The sequence below is a fragment of the Trachymyrmex septentrionalis genome, unplaced genomic scaffold, assembly GCF_001594115.1.
Source record: "Trachymyrmex septentrionalis isolate Tsep2-gDNA-1 unplaced genomic scaffold, Tsep1.0 scaffold190, whole genome shotgun sequence".
Lineage (NCBI taxonomy): Eukaryota > Metazoa > Arthropoda > Insecta > Hymenoptera > Formicidae > Trachymyrmex > Trachymyrmex septentrionalis.
In genome coordinates, this window is record NW_017305072.1 from 173132 (window position 1) to 189212 (window position 16081).

The window sequence follows — 16081 nt, forward strand, 5'->3', positions numbered from 1 at the left end:
AGTCATCTGCAGACTCTTCTACAAAGTAGTCTCTCAAATATTAAATATAAAACTAATCACAATAAGTAGAGAGATATAGGTTTTCATTATTTTTTAACCTTATTAAAGAATTAATGGATGTATGCACCGAATTGACAGAGTGAGACTTAACTTGAAAAGATAAGATCCTTAGACGGTCAATACGAATGTAAAAAAATTAATAATATATCAATTCTATTAATAGATATCGCTTTATTTAATATAATATGAGTATTGTAGTAGTTTTTAGCTTTATAATTAGAAATAACTAATGTTATTTAAATCCTAGGTATTCATTGAAATGATAATTGAATTGGCATCTTTAAAGAAACACAAGAGACGGGTCGTACTTCCTTTCTCCTTTCTCCATGCCCTGTCGACGGATCGAATCAGCGAGAAAAACCGGCGTTACATTTCCGCTGCGCGTCGCACGCTGCATCTGCCGAATTCGGCAATAAAATTTTCGATGCGCGACGCGCGCGCGCGCGCGAAGAAGCGCGATTCGCCGATCGACCGTATACGGGAGAAGAATCGAGAGGATCGCGGTATTATGCGAAGTAGTTAACATGTTATATTTAGCATGATAATACGTATCCACAATACCGGGGACCCTTATAAACTGCCAACGCTTTTGGTGCATTCCCCCTTCCTCCCTTTCATCCTCTTCCTATCGTCTCCTCGTCTTTTCCATCACGAAGGATCGTTCCCTCACGTTCCTGCTCTCTTTCTCTCTTTCTCTCTCTCTCTCTCTCTCTCTCTCTCTCTCTCTCTCTCTCTCTGTCTCCTCTTAACCCTTTTCCCTCAAAAAAAAAAGTACACATTTCTCTTTCCATCTCACTCCATCCTTTCGCACCATCACCGTAGTTCCTACCCTACGGTCAGATGCTTCCGTACAATGATCTTTTTTTACACTTGATACCTGATCTCTCGTCTACTTTCTCTCTCGTTTCTCCGTCCTGCTTTTTCTCGTTTCTCTCGCGATACGAAGGGTGACGGCGAGAGGAGATGAGAAGTCTCTCGACGACTATCCCGCGTGGTGCCTATCTCGGGTCGCCCTCGGCACACTTGTGCCTGAAGAGGTGCGGATATAGGCCCCCGAAGATCGTGGCCGAAACCGGGGAAAAGACGGCGGGTAAAGACCCCGGCCGTGGCGAGATCGGGACACGTTCTTTCGGCAAGTAAAGAGAATGCACCGCCATCACCCGGGGCCATAGCAGTAAAACCTGGCCCTCATGAATTCGGCTTACGTGAAATGGATCCGTTCGCGCGCTCTCCATTCGCGACGCCTCTCGCGAGAGCGTTTCCCCGATAATGCGATGCTAATCCGAGAAACGCGCGATGCGAAACGGGATTCGCGTGCGCACACCTTGGGAACCCGATACGCATCCCTGAAAATGTAGGATATCGCTAGGTGCGAGGTATCAGATTGCAGACCGAATCTGCCTGGCGTTTTAAGCTCTCGAGAACGTAAGTAGTTCTATGCAACTGTCATCAACACGCCATCACCAAAGCTGCCTTGAATTTTACGGAAGTTTTTGATAATTAAAAAAGTATCAGGCAACTTGCAACATGCAAACGGTTATTATCTCTAATAATGTGCTCAACAACGATCATCGTTAAACCTGGAAGCTTAATGTATTCTTGTTGGAATATTGCGCACTCTGATACCATACATTAATGTCCATATATTAACTTCGCATTCTGAATTAACGGATCATATATAATATTATCAATTGGACTGCACTACATCGAAAAGGATTCTAAGCATGGATCGAAACGTTTGTCTAATTATTGTCAAATAATCAGATAAATTAATATTAAACATATCAATATCTTGTGTCTGGCTCTTAAGGCAATTGTATTTATTTGAATTAAAAAAGTATCGTCATAATTTACAATTTCTCTTATTTTGTAAAAAATTTTGAAGACATTTCTCTCTCTCTCTCTCTCTCTCTCTCTCTCTCTCTCACACATTCTCTTGGGATTTCTTTACATTCTTGAATCAAGAATAAATATTAAATATGCCTTCGGGATCCCGCATTCCGTAGTTTTCTTGGAATAAACCGAACAGTCTTTCGTCGTAGTAACATTAAACAATGTACATGTAAACGGAGTATTTTTTTTGTTTCTTCATAGTTGTCGAAGAGATATACGCAAGTACTGAATGTTAGTCATCAGACGAGAAAAAAACATACGAGAAAATGCAAGAGAAGTTTAATGTAAAACGAAGAAAAAAAGAGTATTCGGTATTTGTTTTAGATCACTTATTTCGTAGAGTTATGCGTATACCACCAGTTTTTTTTTTATCCAATTCATGCGGAAAAAATCGATAATGTCGATAGATACATTGTTCAAAATATAATATATCAAGCAGACATTCGTAAGTCGAAGTACATATATTAGGTCAGAAGCGTGATAAATCAATGTGTTACTTTTTGATAAGACAATGTCTCGGTAAACAACTGGAGATATGTTATCATGGCTATAAAAACTTCTAACCAGAAAATTGTTAACTTTGATGTGCACCTGTGCAATTTGTAATTTATGACTTATGACAATATATACTCGTCAAGTTTTTTCCCCGTTATTGCCATTGTTATTGGTGTTGTTATATCGCTGTGTAATGACTTGCGGTTTTACATACAATATATATAGATGTAGTTAGAGAACTACCAAGTGACTATCTTTTTAACTTCAAAAAAAAAAAAAAAGTGTTCTTTTTTTCTGCATGCAGAAAAAAGATTAACCAACGCAGCTAAAATATAGCAGCTAAAATCCGTCCTTATAATAAGGACAACTAATGTTGTTGCTAATGTTGCTGCCAAAGCTCAATTTATTAGCTGCTAAAGTTTAGGTGCGAAAAATATTCTCTGCTGGAATAAAATGATAACTGAGCGTTTTTCTAAAATTAAATCCAAGAAATAATTGCGAATGGAATGCTCGGTTACGTGGCTAAGATAGTGAGGAATATAATAGCTGCCACTTAGCTACTCGTATTAAGTATGCTTTTAATTTCAACTAATAAAGTTAGATATCGGCAACAAATGTATTTTATCTTCAATAGCCAACTTGTAACAATAATAGCAAAGTTTGAATCATAGTTTAAATATCAGCAACTGATATTTAAGTCCTTTTTTTGCGCGTGGCAATTGGAAAATAGAAATATGGCAAAAGGAGCAAAAAAATCCACAAATATCACTCGATATGAAACTTTGAAGAATTTTGATACGTCGCTTTTTGCCTCATAATTGTTGCAAAAGAATCAATCGCAGTGACCGACATCGACCAATCACGTGAGATATTCGTAGGAATCCTGAGTGAAATATAAACACGACAGAAGGGAGAGAAACGCATTTATAAAATTCCGACGATGTTGACGTGCGTAAGATATTGTTTTTATCGTTTCACTTCTGCACCTCCCAGGAAACGCCAGTCTTCGGCGACCAGGCGGAGGAGACCAAAGAAGATCAAAGAGCTGCATTCTTTTTCCATGCGTGGGGAAAATCTTGTTAATTACAGTAGCGGTATCTGCAGCGTGTTGTCTCCCACTTCCTTAGAGCTTTAAATCTACCAGAGTAAACGCAAACCTTTTATCTGAGCCGAATGCCGACAATTTTCTTATTGTCTTCGACCGCTACCTTTTACCTGATAGTCTAGTATTGTATCTATCGTCCAATATGTACTTTATTAATTCTTGAATTTGATACAGTGATATTAAGGCAAAGAACCTTTGCGCTACTCTGACACATCTAAGGTTTGTTCGCGTCGCACACATGTTTTCTGACATGCTCTAAGAAGAAACCTCTAGAGTCTCCTTTCGGAGGATCGATACACGCCGCGCACAAATTCGCGCTTCTTGTGAATCGTTCGCGCTGCAAACGAGTAAATTATCACCGCACATCGAGTTATACAGTCTACTGCATTCCATCGTGTTTTTTTTTTTTTTTTTATTACTTCGCGTCTCCGCCGTCCATCGTACGCGGTGACCGCGCAACCCGCGCAAGTACCGTGCGCAAGTACGAGTGCAAGAGGCAATTACGCGCTTACGGTGCGGCATTATCGACGACAAGGCTTTCACCCCGGCGGCGGTGGCGGCGGCCCGACACGTGAACTCGCGGGTCGCCGAGGTTACCGCAGGGTCACGACATGCGTGGCCATTTGTACGTAAGTACGCGAATACGCGCACACGAAAGCAGTGTTCGTCGAGCGACCTACGGCGTCGGGACGGCGTGGCGGCTTGCGGTACCGAGGCTGCGGGTCGGGCTCGCGCGGTTAAAGCCAGCTTCGGAACCGGAATCAGGCATTTCTCAAACCGGAAATCGGGCGTATCGTTGCGAAACGCGTGTGCGTACGTCATGAGCGACGGACCTGTCTGTATGTGGCACGAGACGAAACTCGAAAGACAGGTCCGACAAAGTGGCGCTCTACCGGGCTGCTCGCTCGGGTCACTTCTTTGATTATTATTGCCGGTTTGCTTTTTTTTCCATCTCGCGTCTGCCGCTCGCTCGCTCGCGCGCGTCTACGACTTTTTGTGCCTTTACGAGCTCACGCATGCACGCACGCCGGCACCTGTGCTTATAGCACGTGCCGCCGTGTCGCGGCAATATCAATGTACACACACACACACACACACACACACACACACACACACACGCGCGCGCGCACACACGCACACACGCACGCACACACACACGCACATATATATATGGACGGTCGGAGAGGAAATTTAGATGCGTGCGGCGTGGCCAACGACGATGGTCTGCCACTACTCACGATGACCGCTGCGTGGCTTTCCTAGTGCTTTATTTCCTAGGATTATCGCGCGTTTCCTGGAACACGTTACTGTCAGTGGCTTTCGGGAATTATGAAACGTCCTTTGACCCTGATCTTAATATCGCGTGAGTTCATCTATGTTTTTGTAGAAGCATTCCCGTTTATAATACTCTCTAAAAGTTTTAGAGTGAATTGTCACTCTTAAAGATTGAAAATTGAGCCATTCAAAGAATTTAGAGAATATGTATTTCATACCGTTTTTTTTTTTCGGAATTTTGGGAAAAATATTTGTAACAGGAATTGTTAAGAAAGATTACAATTCTCATCTCTTAGAAAACAGATTCAAATGTATAATATGAAACATCTCAACGTCATCTAATGGTATAATAGAATTATACTTATTTGAAAATTTATTTTATGAAGACAGTTACGTGTAGTCGGGAATTTTAATAAGAAGCGAATGTAAAACGCTGCGCTACATTGAGTTCCGCGGGAGAAAAAGATTCATGTCTCTCTTAAAATCAACGACCCGATAGTTTCCTCAGGTTCGAATTATCGTAAATATCTCGAAATGCGCCTTCGTGCCTTCGTGCCGAAGAGTGCCAATGAGTATCCTATCAAATGTTGATGGTAATCTTACGCCGGAGTCGTGGCGATTTTCGCTCTTGCGTAACGATTTGCGGGATTCGATGTCGAAGTTGCTCGTGCATCGTAAACCGCGAAATGTCGCCGAATAATCGCATACCCGCGAAACTCGACACCGGCTTGTTACTTCCCGAGGTCGACTCCTCGACTTTCGTCTGGTTTACCACGATCGTCGATGTTACGGAACAGGCTGCGAATTCGCCCCGGTTCTCAGACCTTTGCGTGTCCTCGAAGTCATAGCGCGCCTTCCTGTTTCGCTAATAAGACACTACGTGATCCGGTTTTCGGATCTGGTTCGTTCGAGTCAGTGAATCAACCCTCTGCGAGAAACACGTCCGTTTAATGACTCCTTGACTTCGTTACGACGATCGAGATCGTTGACAGCCGGAATGACGGTCAGATTATAAGTGTTGTATGTTTCTCGTGACCCCGCCAAGTCCAGGATTTCGCGCTGTTCTCCATGAGAACGCGACAAGCATTCCCTCGGTCGTCGAACCAATGATTCTAGCAGAAACCAGTAAGGTGATACAAAACAGACGGCGCGCTACGGCGTTTTCTAATCGTAAATTCGAGTTAACGAGATAATATCGCCGCAAGCTGGCTACCTCAATCGACCGATCCAGTTCTTGCCTGGTAATCGAGACCTCATAGTATCGCAGCGTTGTCGACACTGTAACATCGCGGCGCACGTAATTGGCGGACTATTCGCTTCCCTTTTCCGTTTATCGATATCATATTTCGTGAGAAAGAAGGTGTAGTGTACAAGCTGAATATATATATATACATATATATATATATATATATAGAGAGAGAGAGAGAGAGAGAGAGTACGTAATTTAATTGCTAACAGAAAAGTCCAACCGATGTAATTTTATGAAAAATCTAATATCAACTTCACTGCGGTAAAAATGTCTCACAACCGTTAATTATAAATTTCTAACAATTAATTCCTAAAAATAAAGTCTTCAATTCCCGTGTAAAAAATTAAGATTGATTGGAAAGCGAGCTTTTGTTCATTTATACAAACTATTAGATTTTACTCTGGCGCACTTTTCGAATTTGTTAAATAATCTTTATTTTCTAGATTCTATCAATAATTCATATATTTTTCTAGCTTGTTAACAGCTGCGAATACACGAATGTGTCCAATGACACTTTTGTAGTACGCTCTGCTCCGATGTACGATCTTTTCAATTTCAATCTTACAGTTTCGTCATGCCTCGGATCTCAGCACGCGACTCGCTCGCGTGCGATTTTCGCGATCGCGGAAAGATGCGGCGCTACCGGAGAACGCGGAGATGCGATCCCACGCGGCGAGCGCGAAACGAGGGCGTTGCCACTCGCGTATCGCGGTCCGTCGAGGAGCCATTATGTTTTTCTATAATCGTAAATTCAAACAAACGAGAACACGCTCGCGCGAAGGTACGTGTCGAGCATAAAGCAGCGTGGCGGCGAAAACGGGGCATGGCACTCGTGGCCGTCCCGCGGCTTCTTCTGGTTTCTGGTTCCGGCCTACTGCTGGTCGACCCGTTTCGTTTTACGACGTGACACACGGGCCTCTCCCTCCCCCCTCCCCTCTCGTTCCCTCGACTTGTCAGGTGGGTCAGAGGCCACCGCGCTAGCGGCCAGGATTCGTCGTAGTGGCAACCTCTATGCTCTTAAGCAGATCGCCGCGTAATGATAACCGGGAGAAACGAAACGTGTAATAAGAAGTAGCGACAACCCGCGCTCGTATTCGTCGTCCGGCTGATTGCCGACCACCGTAAAGGTCCGCGATCTCGAAAACGGAAGGTTCCATTATGTCTGTGCCGCGCATGTACGCGATGGAGAATGGCGCGAGGAGAGGAAAGAACCTGGTTGATCTTCAAGCGGTATGTCGACGGCAAACAGCTAATTAGTTCGTAATTGCCGCAATTAGGAATTCACAGCTCCGTCGTTTTGCGCCGTCCGGATTGTTTCGCGGGCAGTTAATTCGGATCTTTTAACGTTGTTACGACGCCACGAAATTTCTTTCCCGCGATATATACTTTATTTGAACCATTAAATAATTGTGGTACCTTTGAAATTTTCCCAGTTTACTGTAAAAAGACAACAAGAAAGAAGTCAGAGTTGATTCGAAAGCACGGTTAATTCACAACACTTGGCTCTATAACGTTGTTTCTTAAGCTAATAGGAAGACGACAAAAAGATGAGACGAAGAAGAACAATCTTCGCGGAACGTATTCGCGTTGGCTATCCGTCTAATCCCGGAGACAAGTCGGTTCGCTGAGCATGCACCTTCTCGGACGAGCGTAAAGGCCACTGCCGCCTCGTTCCTAAGTAGATCTTGGCGTGACGATAACCAGGAAACGTAATAAGAAGTTGCAGCGTGCCGACGCTCATTGCCGAGTTCATTCTCGAGCCCCTTAAAGACCGGCCTCTGTGAGCAAGACTTCATTATGTTCCGCGCCATTCCGTCGCACGTACGAAAAGATGGTCGTAAAGAAAGGTCCGAGGCACGAGTATTACGACCGCCGCTCGTATTATGTGTAATACGGCGTACATGATACGGAAGCGTGGCTAACACCATATTTACTCGACCCCGTGTCTCTTGCCTTCCCCCGGACGTCAATCTTTCCTGAGATCGAACGGAAATTCATTTCACTTCACGAAGTCAGTTTTGTATCGATCGTAACCGTTTTTATTCATCGTTTTGCACAATGTACGATCTCACGCAGACACCTTGAAATAATTACAACCTGCGCTTATCTCGGCAATTAAGAAACCACTCTTACCTTTAGACGCTCCGAAACATTCACACGTTGCTCGCCGCGGGATGAGCATTCATCATATTGACGTTATTCATACGCGGCCGTAGGTCTGAATTTAATATGAATTAATTAGAAATTTGTTATCTCCGGGAGAGGGAGTTTCACTTTCAAACTCGGAACGTGATCGCCGCTGCCTGCGGAAAATGTGCATCACCGAGATGGAATCTGCAACGGGTTGGCGCTTGAATTTCATCGCTTAATATGTTGTGCCACAAGGTTTCCGATGTAATGACACGCTGCTGCACGTCGGGAGGAAAGAACGGACAAAAACGTTTCTCGAGTTAACCAATGGAATTGCAAAAAAGATATAGGTTGAAGACAGTAATATCGCTGCGTACATTCAGTATGAGCGATACATATTTGGTAGCAAAGTTTCAAAGAATTCTCGACAATACGATTGAAGGGATTCACGTGCAACAGTTGTCATTAACATCTCGGATGTGAGAATTCACGTGTGTGCGTTTATTGCGAAATGCGGTCGCTTTTCTTGGTACATCGCATGACCAGCGATGAAGCAATCGACCGCAATTGAACGACAAGGATACTCGATCGTTGTGACAATTACTATGATTTTGAAAGGATACTTCCTGCCAAGTTACAGCGCACGCAATCATGTTGATTTTTTTATGTCGTGTATTGTCGAGCGTCATTGAAAATGAAACAATAAATAATAATGTTCCTATTTTTACCTATATATTTATATAATTTTACATTTATATTATTAATACTTATTAAAATAGGGTTGTCACAATACTGTAAATCAAGGAAATCAGGAAAATATCGAGGAAATTGAAAACAGGAAAATCATGGAAAAGTCAGGGAATTTTACGATATTCTCCAAAAAATAAAAATTCTTAGCTTTAACAAAATGCACGCATCACACCTTCGCAGTTTTGGAATACTACCAATTTAACAATTGAATGCAAGTAAAGTCACCAACATTAATAATAATTTAATTTTGCTAAATTGCTCAATCAATAAAATCTTCGTTTGTTTCCAAATTAAAATGAAAATACAAAAAATATTATTTAAAGCGTCAGAGGGAAAATCATGACATTTTATCTGGAAATCAGAGAAAAGTCACGGTATTTTATGAGGAATTTGTGATAACCCTGTAAAAGAGCTGTGTCTTTTATCCTAAGTTTCAATTAAATTAACGCTTATCTAGAGCTCAAGTCTTTATGATTCCAATGAATTTAGATAAAGAGTACAAGTGCAACCGTTCGCGCTTCCCTTCGGCGGTATCTATGTCTCTCATCGGATATTTTTTTCACATTTTGATTGCCATCGTCATTTACGTCCGAGAAGCGTCTTCATAATTGAATCAATGTTATCAGACGCGAGAGTTGCACACGGGGGGGAGTACCTCTTATTTTTCGCTCTATCCCGCGGCTTTGCACCGCGACCGTTTCTCCGCGTTTGGAAGGCGGATATCGCGGTTATGTCGCTTATGCCCGCGGACGTTAAGATTAAGGCGGCGATCTCGCGGAGTACCGGGAGAGACCGTCTTTTACGGCGGCGGCTTGCTGTGAAACCGTACGCCGATTCTCGATGGCTTTGCGCCATCATTCTACAACCCCGTGGCGAACCTTAAGTTCTTCGGACTCCGTAAGAGTCCTGGCGAGCAATCCGCCTCCTCTGCAGACTCGGCTCTGTATACTTCGGGATCTGACACTCTTAAGAATTGAGCCTCGATGAAAGTCGCGACGAGTTCTCGTAAAAGAACACGCCATGATAATCTCGCGTTTGGATAATGATGTAGCTGGTGATATAGAAACGTGCCAGGAAAGTGGACTGAAGAAAGGGACGAGTAACATTTCTACATTAATAAATCAAAACGAATTTCATTGACTTTACAGTAGATGCGGCCCTGCTTCTATGAATTGAACGTTTAAAAACTCGCGGGCACCTAATGCGGTTACAACAATATGGTTAATTGAACAGAACAGAATATTCGCGGTGCTTAGCTTCGCAGCAGGTCTATTATTCGAATTACGACATGGCCGTCTCTCTCGGCGTGATCGCGCCGAGTTCCGCATATTTTTCTGAACCTTACGTTGGGCACGATAACGTTATAATTTAGTTATTTAGTGCACTCGAAGGATCCCACGCTGCTGCTCGTGTCGAAAAAGTTAAATGTTATATTCTAGGATTGATATCATAAATTCAGTATTGCATTTTTCGAGAATCAAACTCGGCTTGAAAGCAAGATACGTGGAATTTCTGAAGTTATCTTATTCCCGATAGTTTATCTCTTAGTTTTTTTCATTTCTAATTTAATAACTGATGTGGCACGATTGACTGAGACGCTAATTTAGAGACTTACTTTACTCGTTATTAATTACTGTCATCGTAAAATCATGAATCGTTATCGTAAAAACGTCATTACAACATTTCTCCGCGATCGCGATAAATAGGCTTGTCTCATTTAAAGCCTATCTAATGTAAGTTTCGAGAAAAGGATGTTTGAACTTTTACTGTACAAATTCATCTTGTTTCGAAAAATCGTGGGAAAATCGCAGCGCGTATCTTTGACACGTATTTCAATGACACTAAAAAGATGCATCAACGACTTACGTCTCGATTCTACCTACGATATATATATATATATATGTATAATGAAAATAAGTAAATCAGTTTACGCGCGAATTCATTCTACATTCCCCACGATGAGATATACATTTCCTCCGAACCGTGTTCGTGTCAACCATTTCATTTCATTTTTTTTTTTTCCTTTATTTTCACAGTCGCGAGCAGAAGAAACGTCTGATCCCTTCAGCGAATGCGACACAATGAAATTGGATTAAAGTCGTGCCCTCGCTAGTTCTCGTCGGCTCGTTCTCTCTCCGCAGCGACGCGACTTGAGAGTAAGAGAGGAGTTTTAACGATCTACCGCCGTACAAATTGTCGAGATGCTATCATATCTCAGCGGGGTGAGAGAACGGGGGTAAGAGAAGCAGATAGGATGATATGACGCGAGAGAGATGAGAAAGAGAGAGAGAGAGAGAGAGAGAGAGAGAGAGAGGCACGGAGGGAGGGCAGCGAAGGGGGCAAAAGGAGAAGATGCGAGGGAAGATTAGGGCGGCATCTCCCCACGGCGAGGTCGGTAACAGAAACTGCTGTTGGTGATGCTCTTGATGCCGCACCGCAGTCGCTCTCGCTGCCGCGTTTCGCCGCACCACCACGTTCTCCTTAGCTATGCCCTCGTATCTGACGTGATTCGTACGTTGAAGATTCTCAACAGTAAATTACAAAATATGCTAAGCGGCCGATATAAATCAAAAGTAGGGCCCGCGCGAGTCCCCCGAGGGGTGAGAGAGAAAGAGAGAGAGAGAGAGAGAGAGTCCTTTACCCGTCGCCTGCGTCTCCCGGATTCCACGGTGCAAGGGGTAAGGGTCCTCCGCATCCTTCATGAGTCGACCGAACCCAAAATATAAGGAGAGAGACCCCTATCACGAATTGGGAACAAGGGAGAATCTCTTTCCCTTTCTCTCTTTCTCTCCTTCTTACGCAAGGCGTAGAACGCCGATGCGATGGTGCAGTTTGCAAACTGAGCAAATGGACCGGAAGACTCGAACGCGAGATATAAATAGGCTTGACTGGAGAGCAATATATCTACCCAACTAAACTCCACTAAATTGCTTCCAAGTAATATAGAAGAGAGTGATGTAGAATCGGGAACGTTCGCGGTTCTGTATGAGCTAAGAAAGAGTGAGAGTGAGAGTGAGAGAGAAAGAGAAAAAGAAAGAAGGGGGAGAAAGAGAGAAAGAAAGATCTATTTATCGACGGCACGCTGCGTACTACTCATTTAAGTACGAGAGATTTATGGAATATCGATAAACTCTCGAAGAGAGAATTGTGATCGCTATTTCCTCTCGGACCTCGTAAGTGTAATAATCTACGTAAATGGGGGCCTCGCGTGAAAAATTCGGATCATTTTATGCCTCTCGTGATATCAACAATTTTACAATTTTACATTTTGTCTTAACATTAGAAGAGATATCTAATATATATTCATGCGAATAGATTAACAAGAATTTCATTCATCGTTCAATAATATATTTAAAGAGAAAACAAGTTAAACGTACACTATCAACGTACAGTATATATCGGACTGATGCATAGCCCTTCTCTGCATTTATCTCGCAATTAAGATAACAGAAATATATCTACGTTTGATAGAACGCGAATCACCTAATTAACGCGTCAAACGTCTCTCCGCGCTAGTCGATTTTACACGCGATTGTTCCGCGCAATCGGTCGCGGTAACGAATTATGCTCACCGCGAGCGCTCAATTACGTGACCGAGGCTATTAATCGAGATACGGCGAAACACGAATAGCTAATAACGCGCTAAGAGTGTTCGCTGCATCGGGACTATCTGCGGATCTACGCTAATCGAGTCCTCCCGATGCACCCGGTGTACGTATAGCCGTCACGCACACGCACGTCTTTATGGATGAGCCACGTACGCGGTATACGAGCCGCGCTGGCCACGTGCACGCGCGCGGCCAGCGCGCTTCGAAATTAAGTGCATCGAGCGAAGAAGAGCCGCGCGAGTGCATAAAATTACGTGCGTTACATGCAAGAGCGGCGCGAAAGGTACTTTTGCAGATTGCTCTACCAAGGCTATGCACTTTCGAAAACATTGGGAAAAATCATTATCCTCTCAGTTCCTCTTTTGTATAAATTATTATAACATGGACGAAAGTGAGTGAGTGAGTGAGTGAGAGAGAGAGAGAGAGAGAGAGAGAGAGAGAGAGAAATAATTGTATAAAAAAGTTACATAAATACACAGGTAAAACGCAAGAGGTAATTTAATTCTTAAAAATAGATAAATTGTTATTATGGCATTATTTTAAGGTCGTTAAGTACTGCAAGGATTAATTTCATCTTATAATGTATAAACCTTTCAATCTTATTCAGACTTCACCCTCCGTAAGAAGTGTTTATATCTATAGCTTCAGATTGTTATATGATTTAAAAGCAAAAATCAGTTTTAATTTAAAAGTTATTTTTAAGGAAATTTTTTTTGTTTCTGTCCCAGACTCTGCAAAAGTTCCAGTTAATCTTAACGGAGAGTCTGGAGAACGCGAATATTTCTGAATTATTTAAATGCGCGAGAAGCGTATAAAATCTTCCTGCATTCGCATAAGCGTGATTATATTCCGCGGATCGAGCCGTGGAAAATCGCGTTTCTTTCCTTCGCCTCGCGTATGATTACGAAGCTTGCACGTGCGGATGAGAATCTGAAATAGCGAGATAGCGAGGTACCCCGCGAAACTTCAAAGTAGCAAGAGAACGTTGCATAAAGCGTGCATAATAGCGGCCGTTGTCTCTCGTTGATTTTTATCGGAGATAAAATTCATTCACATGACGAAATTTTACTTTAGAACTGAACAGTCAGGTATCATGAAAAAAATGAAAAGAAATATTTATTACCAGAAATAAAACGAAGATTTGAAGGTGATCTGATGACCAAACTGCTCTTTAAAACTTTTAGAGTAAATCTCTCTCACTGTAAAGAGAGAAATCCTCTCTTAAAGATTGAAAATTGAGCCACTCTTTTCCAAGGCCGGCTCAATTTTCACCCTTTGGAGTGAGATCCCATTTCAAAAAGTTTCGAGGGTATACATAACGAGAACTAAACATGTATGATTTCGGAAAGTTATGAAAAACATCTGGAAATTCTTCTCTGTATCGCTTAATCGTATATTATACGATTCCGCATTTCGAGTCATTATATTTACTAAATTTTGCAATAACAAAATCAACACTTACGTCGACCAGAGTTCGTGGGTGGGCGGTAGTTTGACATCCGCCGTTTTCTCGGGCAACTTGTAGTATTCATAGACGTAGGACGCGGCAGGATCATCGTTGTGGTTAGCTACCGCCGACTGATGCTGCTGCTGAAGGTTTAGCATGGCCGCGGTCGCTACGGAGAGCGGATGCTCACAGTAGGCGCGCCAATCGCCCTCCATACCCTGAACCTGCACCTGCACCGCGGCGACCCTCTTATGAACTTCCGAATCGGCGCCCTCGGCACCGCTCTGCAGGGTTTGCGCCGCCGCCTCCTCCGCTCCCAATTCCTCCTCTTCTTCCGGTTCACGCTGCCCGGATACGTAACTTTGTTGCTGCTGCTGTTGCTGCTGCTGCTGCTGCTGCTGCTGTGCGTCGTCGCTAACGACGGTACCGTTGGTGTCCTCCTCGCTGCGACTGCGTCGCCTGTAATTAAGTAAAGATTCGTTTAATTACTAAAACCACGAGCACTCGACCGCGTACAATTATCTCACGGAGCATAATTGCATAGATATTTAATTACTATGTTTAAGTTGTACGCATTATCACTTACAAGTCTATCAAAATTACTACGTCCGATTACTACGGCGTAAAATGTAATTAGCGCGAGTTAATAGAAGGTGCTTTCAGTGTCGCTGGAACAACATGTTCTATAAACCCATCAGGAAAAGGAAGTATACAATATATCTACGGCCGACAATTTTCATCGAGCAGCCAATTCTCTCTTCTGCTGTTGGCGATGACCATAAGCGACGCTGCGACGTGTCGCATAAAAAAAAAAGAATGGAAAAAGATTTCCCCCGAAGGCTGTGGTAATGAATGTGCCGCAGGATAACAGTTAGAAATAACCGGGCCCGGCAGAATGTAATAAATTACAACGGACCCATCGAATTTATCAATTAGCGATAATCGCGGCGCATAAGCCGCACTGATGATTCTTCAATTTAGCAATGACCACCAACGGTGGAAGTGCATCGCGCATCGGCGGATAGTTATGCCGGTAATTTATTGCCGTCGCGTACATCGTGATATCTAATCGCATCATGCGTGCGCCAGAGAAAAGGAGAGAGAACGTACGCGCTTTCGACTCCGAGCCACCTGGATATTTGTCATCAGTCGTTACTTTCCGCCGAAGTAATACCTTCCGGCTGCTTTGCGGGGACGATCAATGACGACAAGATTCGCAAGAGTGCGCAAGTACGAGACAAGTACTTGAGCGTGCGTTTCAATGAAAAAAAGTTCAAGCGTCATGTGGCAAATCAGGCTACCGATTTCACTCGGTTACTTTTTACGAATATTCAAATGGCAGATAAGAAAGAATTCTGAAATTTCTATCTCTACACTGAGAAAGAAAAGAATTGGCTGAATATACAATAGTAAAGTATTTTTAATTGGTTGCAGCAGCCCCAATTAAAAATGCTACGCCATATTTTACCATCTAATTTGCTACGGCAGCCAATCTTTTCTTTCAGTGTACTTTATGATTCTAACATGGCGCGTACGAATGTATTTTTTTAAATCCAAGCTACAGAATTTTATTCATTGCATGGTTTTTACTTCGAAATTTACATTTTGACGCTTGCCTCTTTTTGCAAATACGCGCATCACCTGTCTGCGCACGTCGGGGATAAACTTAATCGCGGATCGAGAAAGAAATCTCGCGCATTGCCACCGGGTCGGAGCAGATGACGAGGAGACGGGCGACGAAGGACGAGGGGGAGGGGAGGGTTACATCGTAAATACGTATACATGCACGAAGATTAATTATTATAAACCCCTGCCTGTTGCCTGCAGTCATCAATTTATACTCTCCTCTCTCGTGCATCCCAATTCCAATCCCGATCCCGATCCCGTGAGTCGCACTATGGAATAAAGGCTCATCCTCTCTAATTTATGCATGTCGAATCAATCTCCCTCCTTCCACCCTTTCTTCCTCCGTTTCTCTCTCTCTTTCTCTCTCTCTCTCTCTCCTTCCCCCCCCTCTCTCTCTCTCTCTCTCTTTCTCCCTCTTTTTCGTCCTCGTTTTACCTACGTAT

General features: G+C 43.1%; 1 protein-coding gene across 3 annotated transcripts in view; it reads right to left on the minus strand.

Annotated features, from left to right (window-relative positions):
• LOC108747072 (protein grainyhead) overlaps positions 1–16081 on the minus strand; it is a 125227-nt gene that overhangs the window by 18936 nt on the left and 90210 nt on the right. For all 3 annotated transcript variants that reach the window (XM_018484326.1, XM_018484325.1, XM_018484327.1), the window contains exon 4: positions 14028–14471. In XM_018484326.1, the coding sequence (XP_018339828.1) occupies positions 14028–14471 (444 nt within the window). The remainder of the gene's footprint in view (positions 1–14027; positions 14472–16081) is intronic.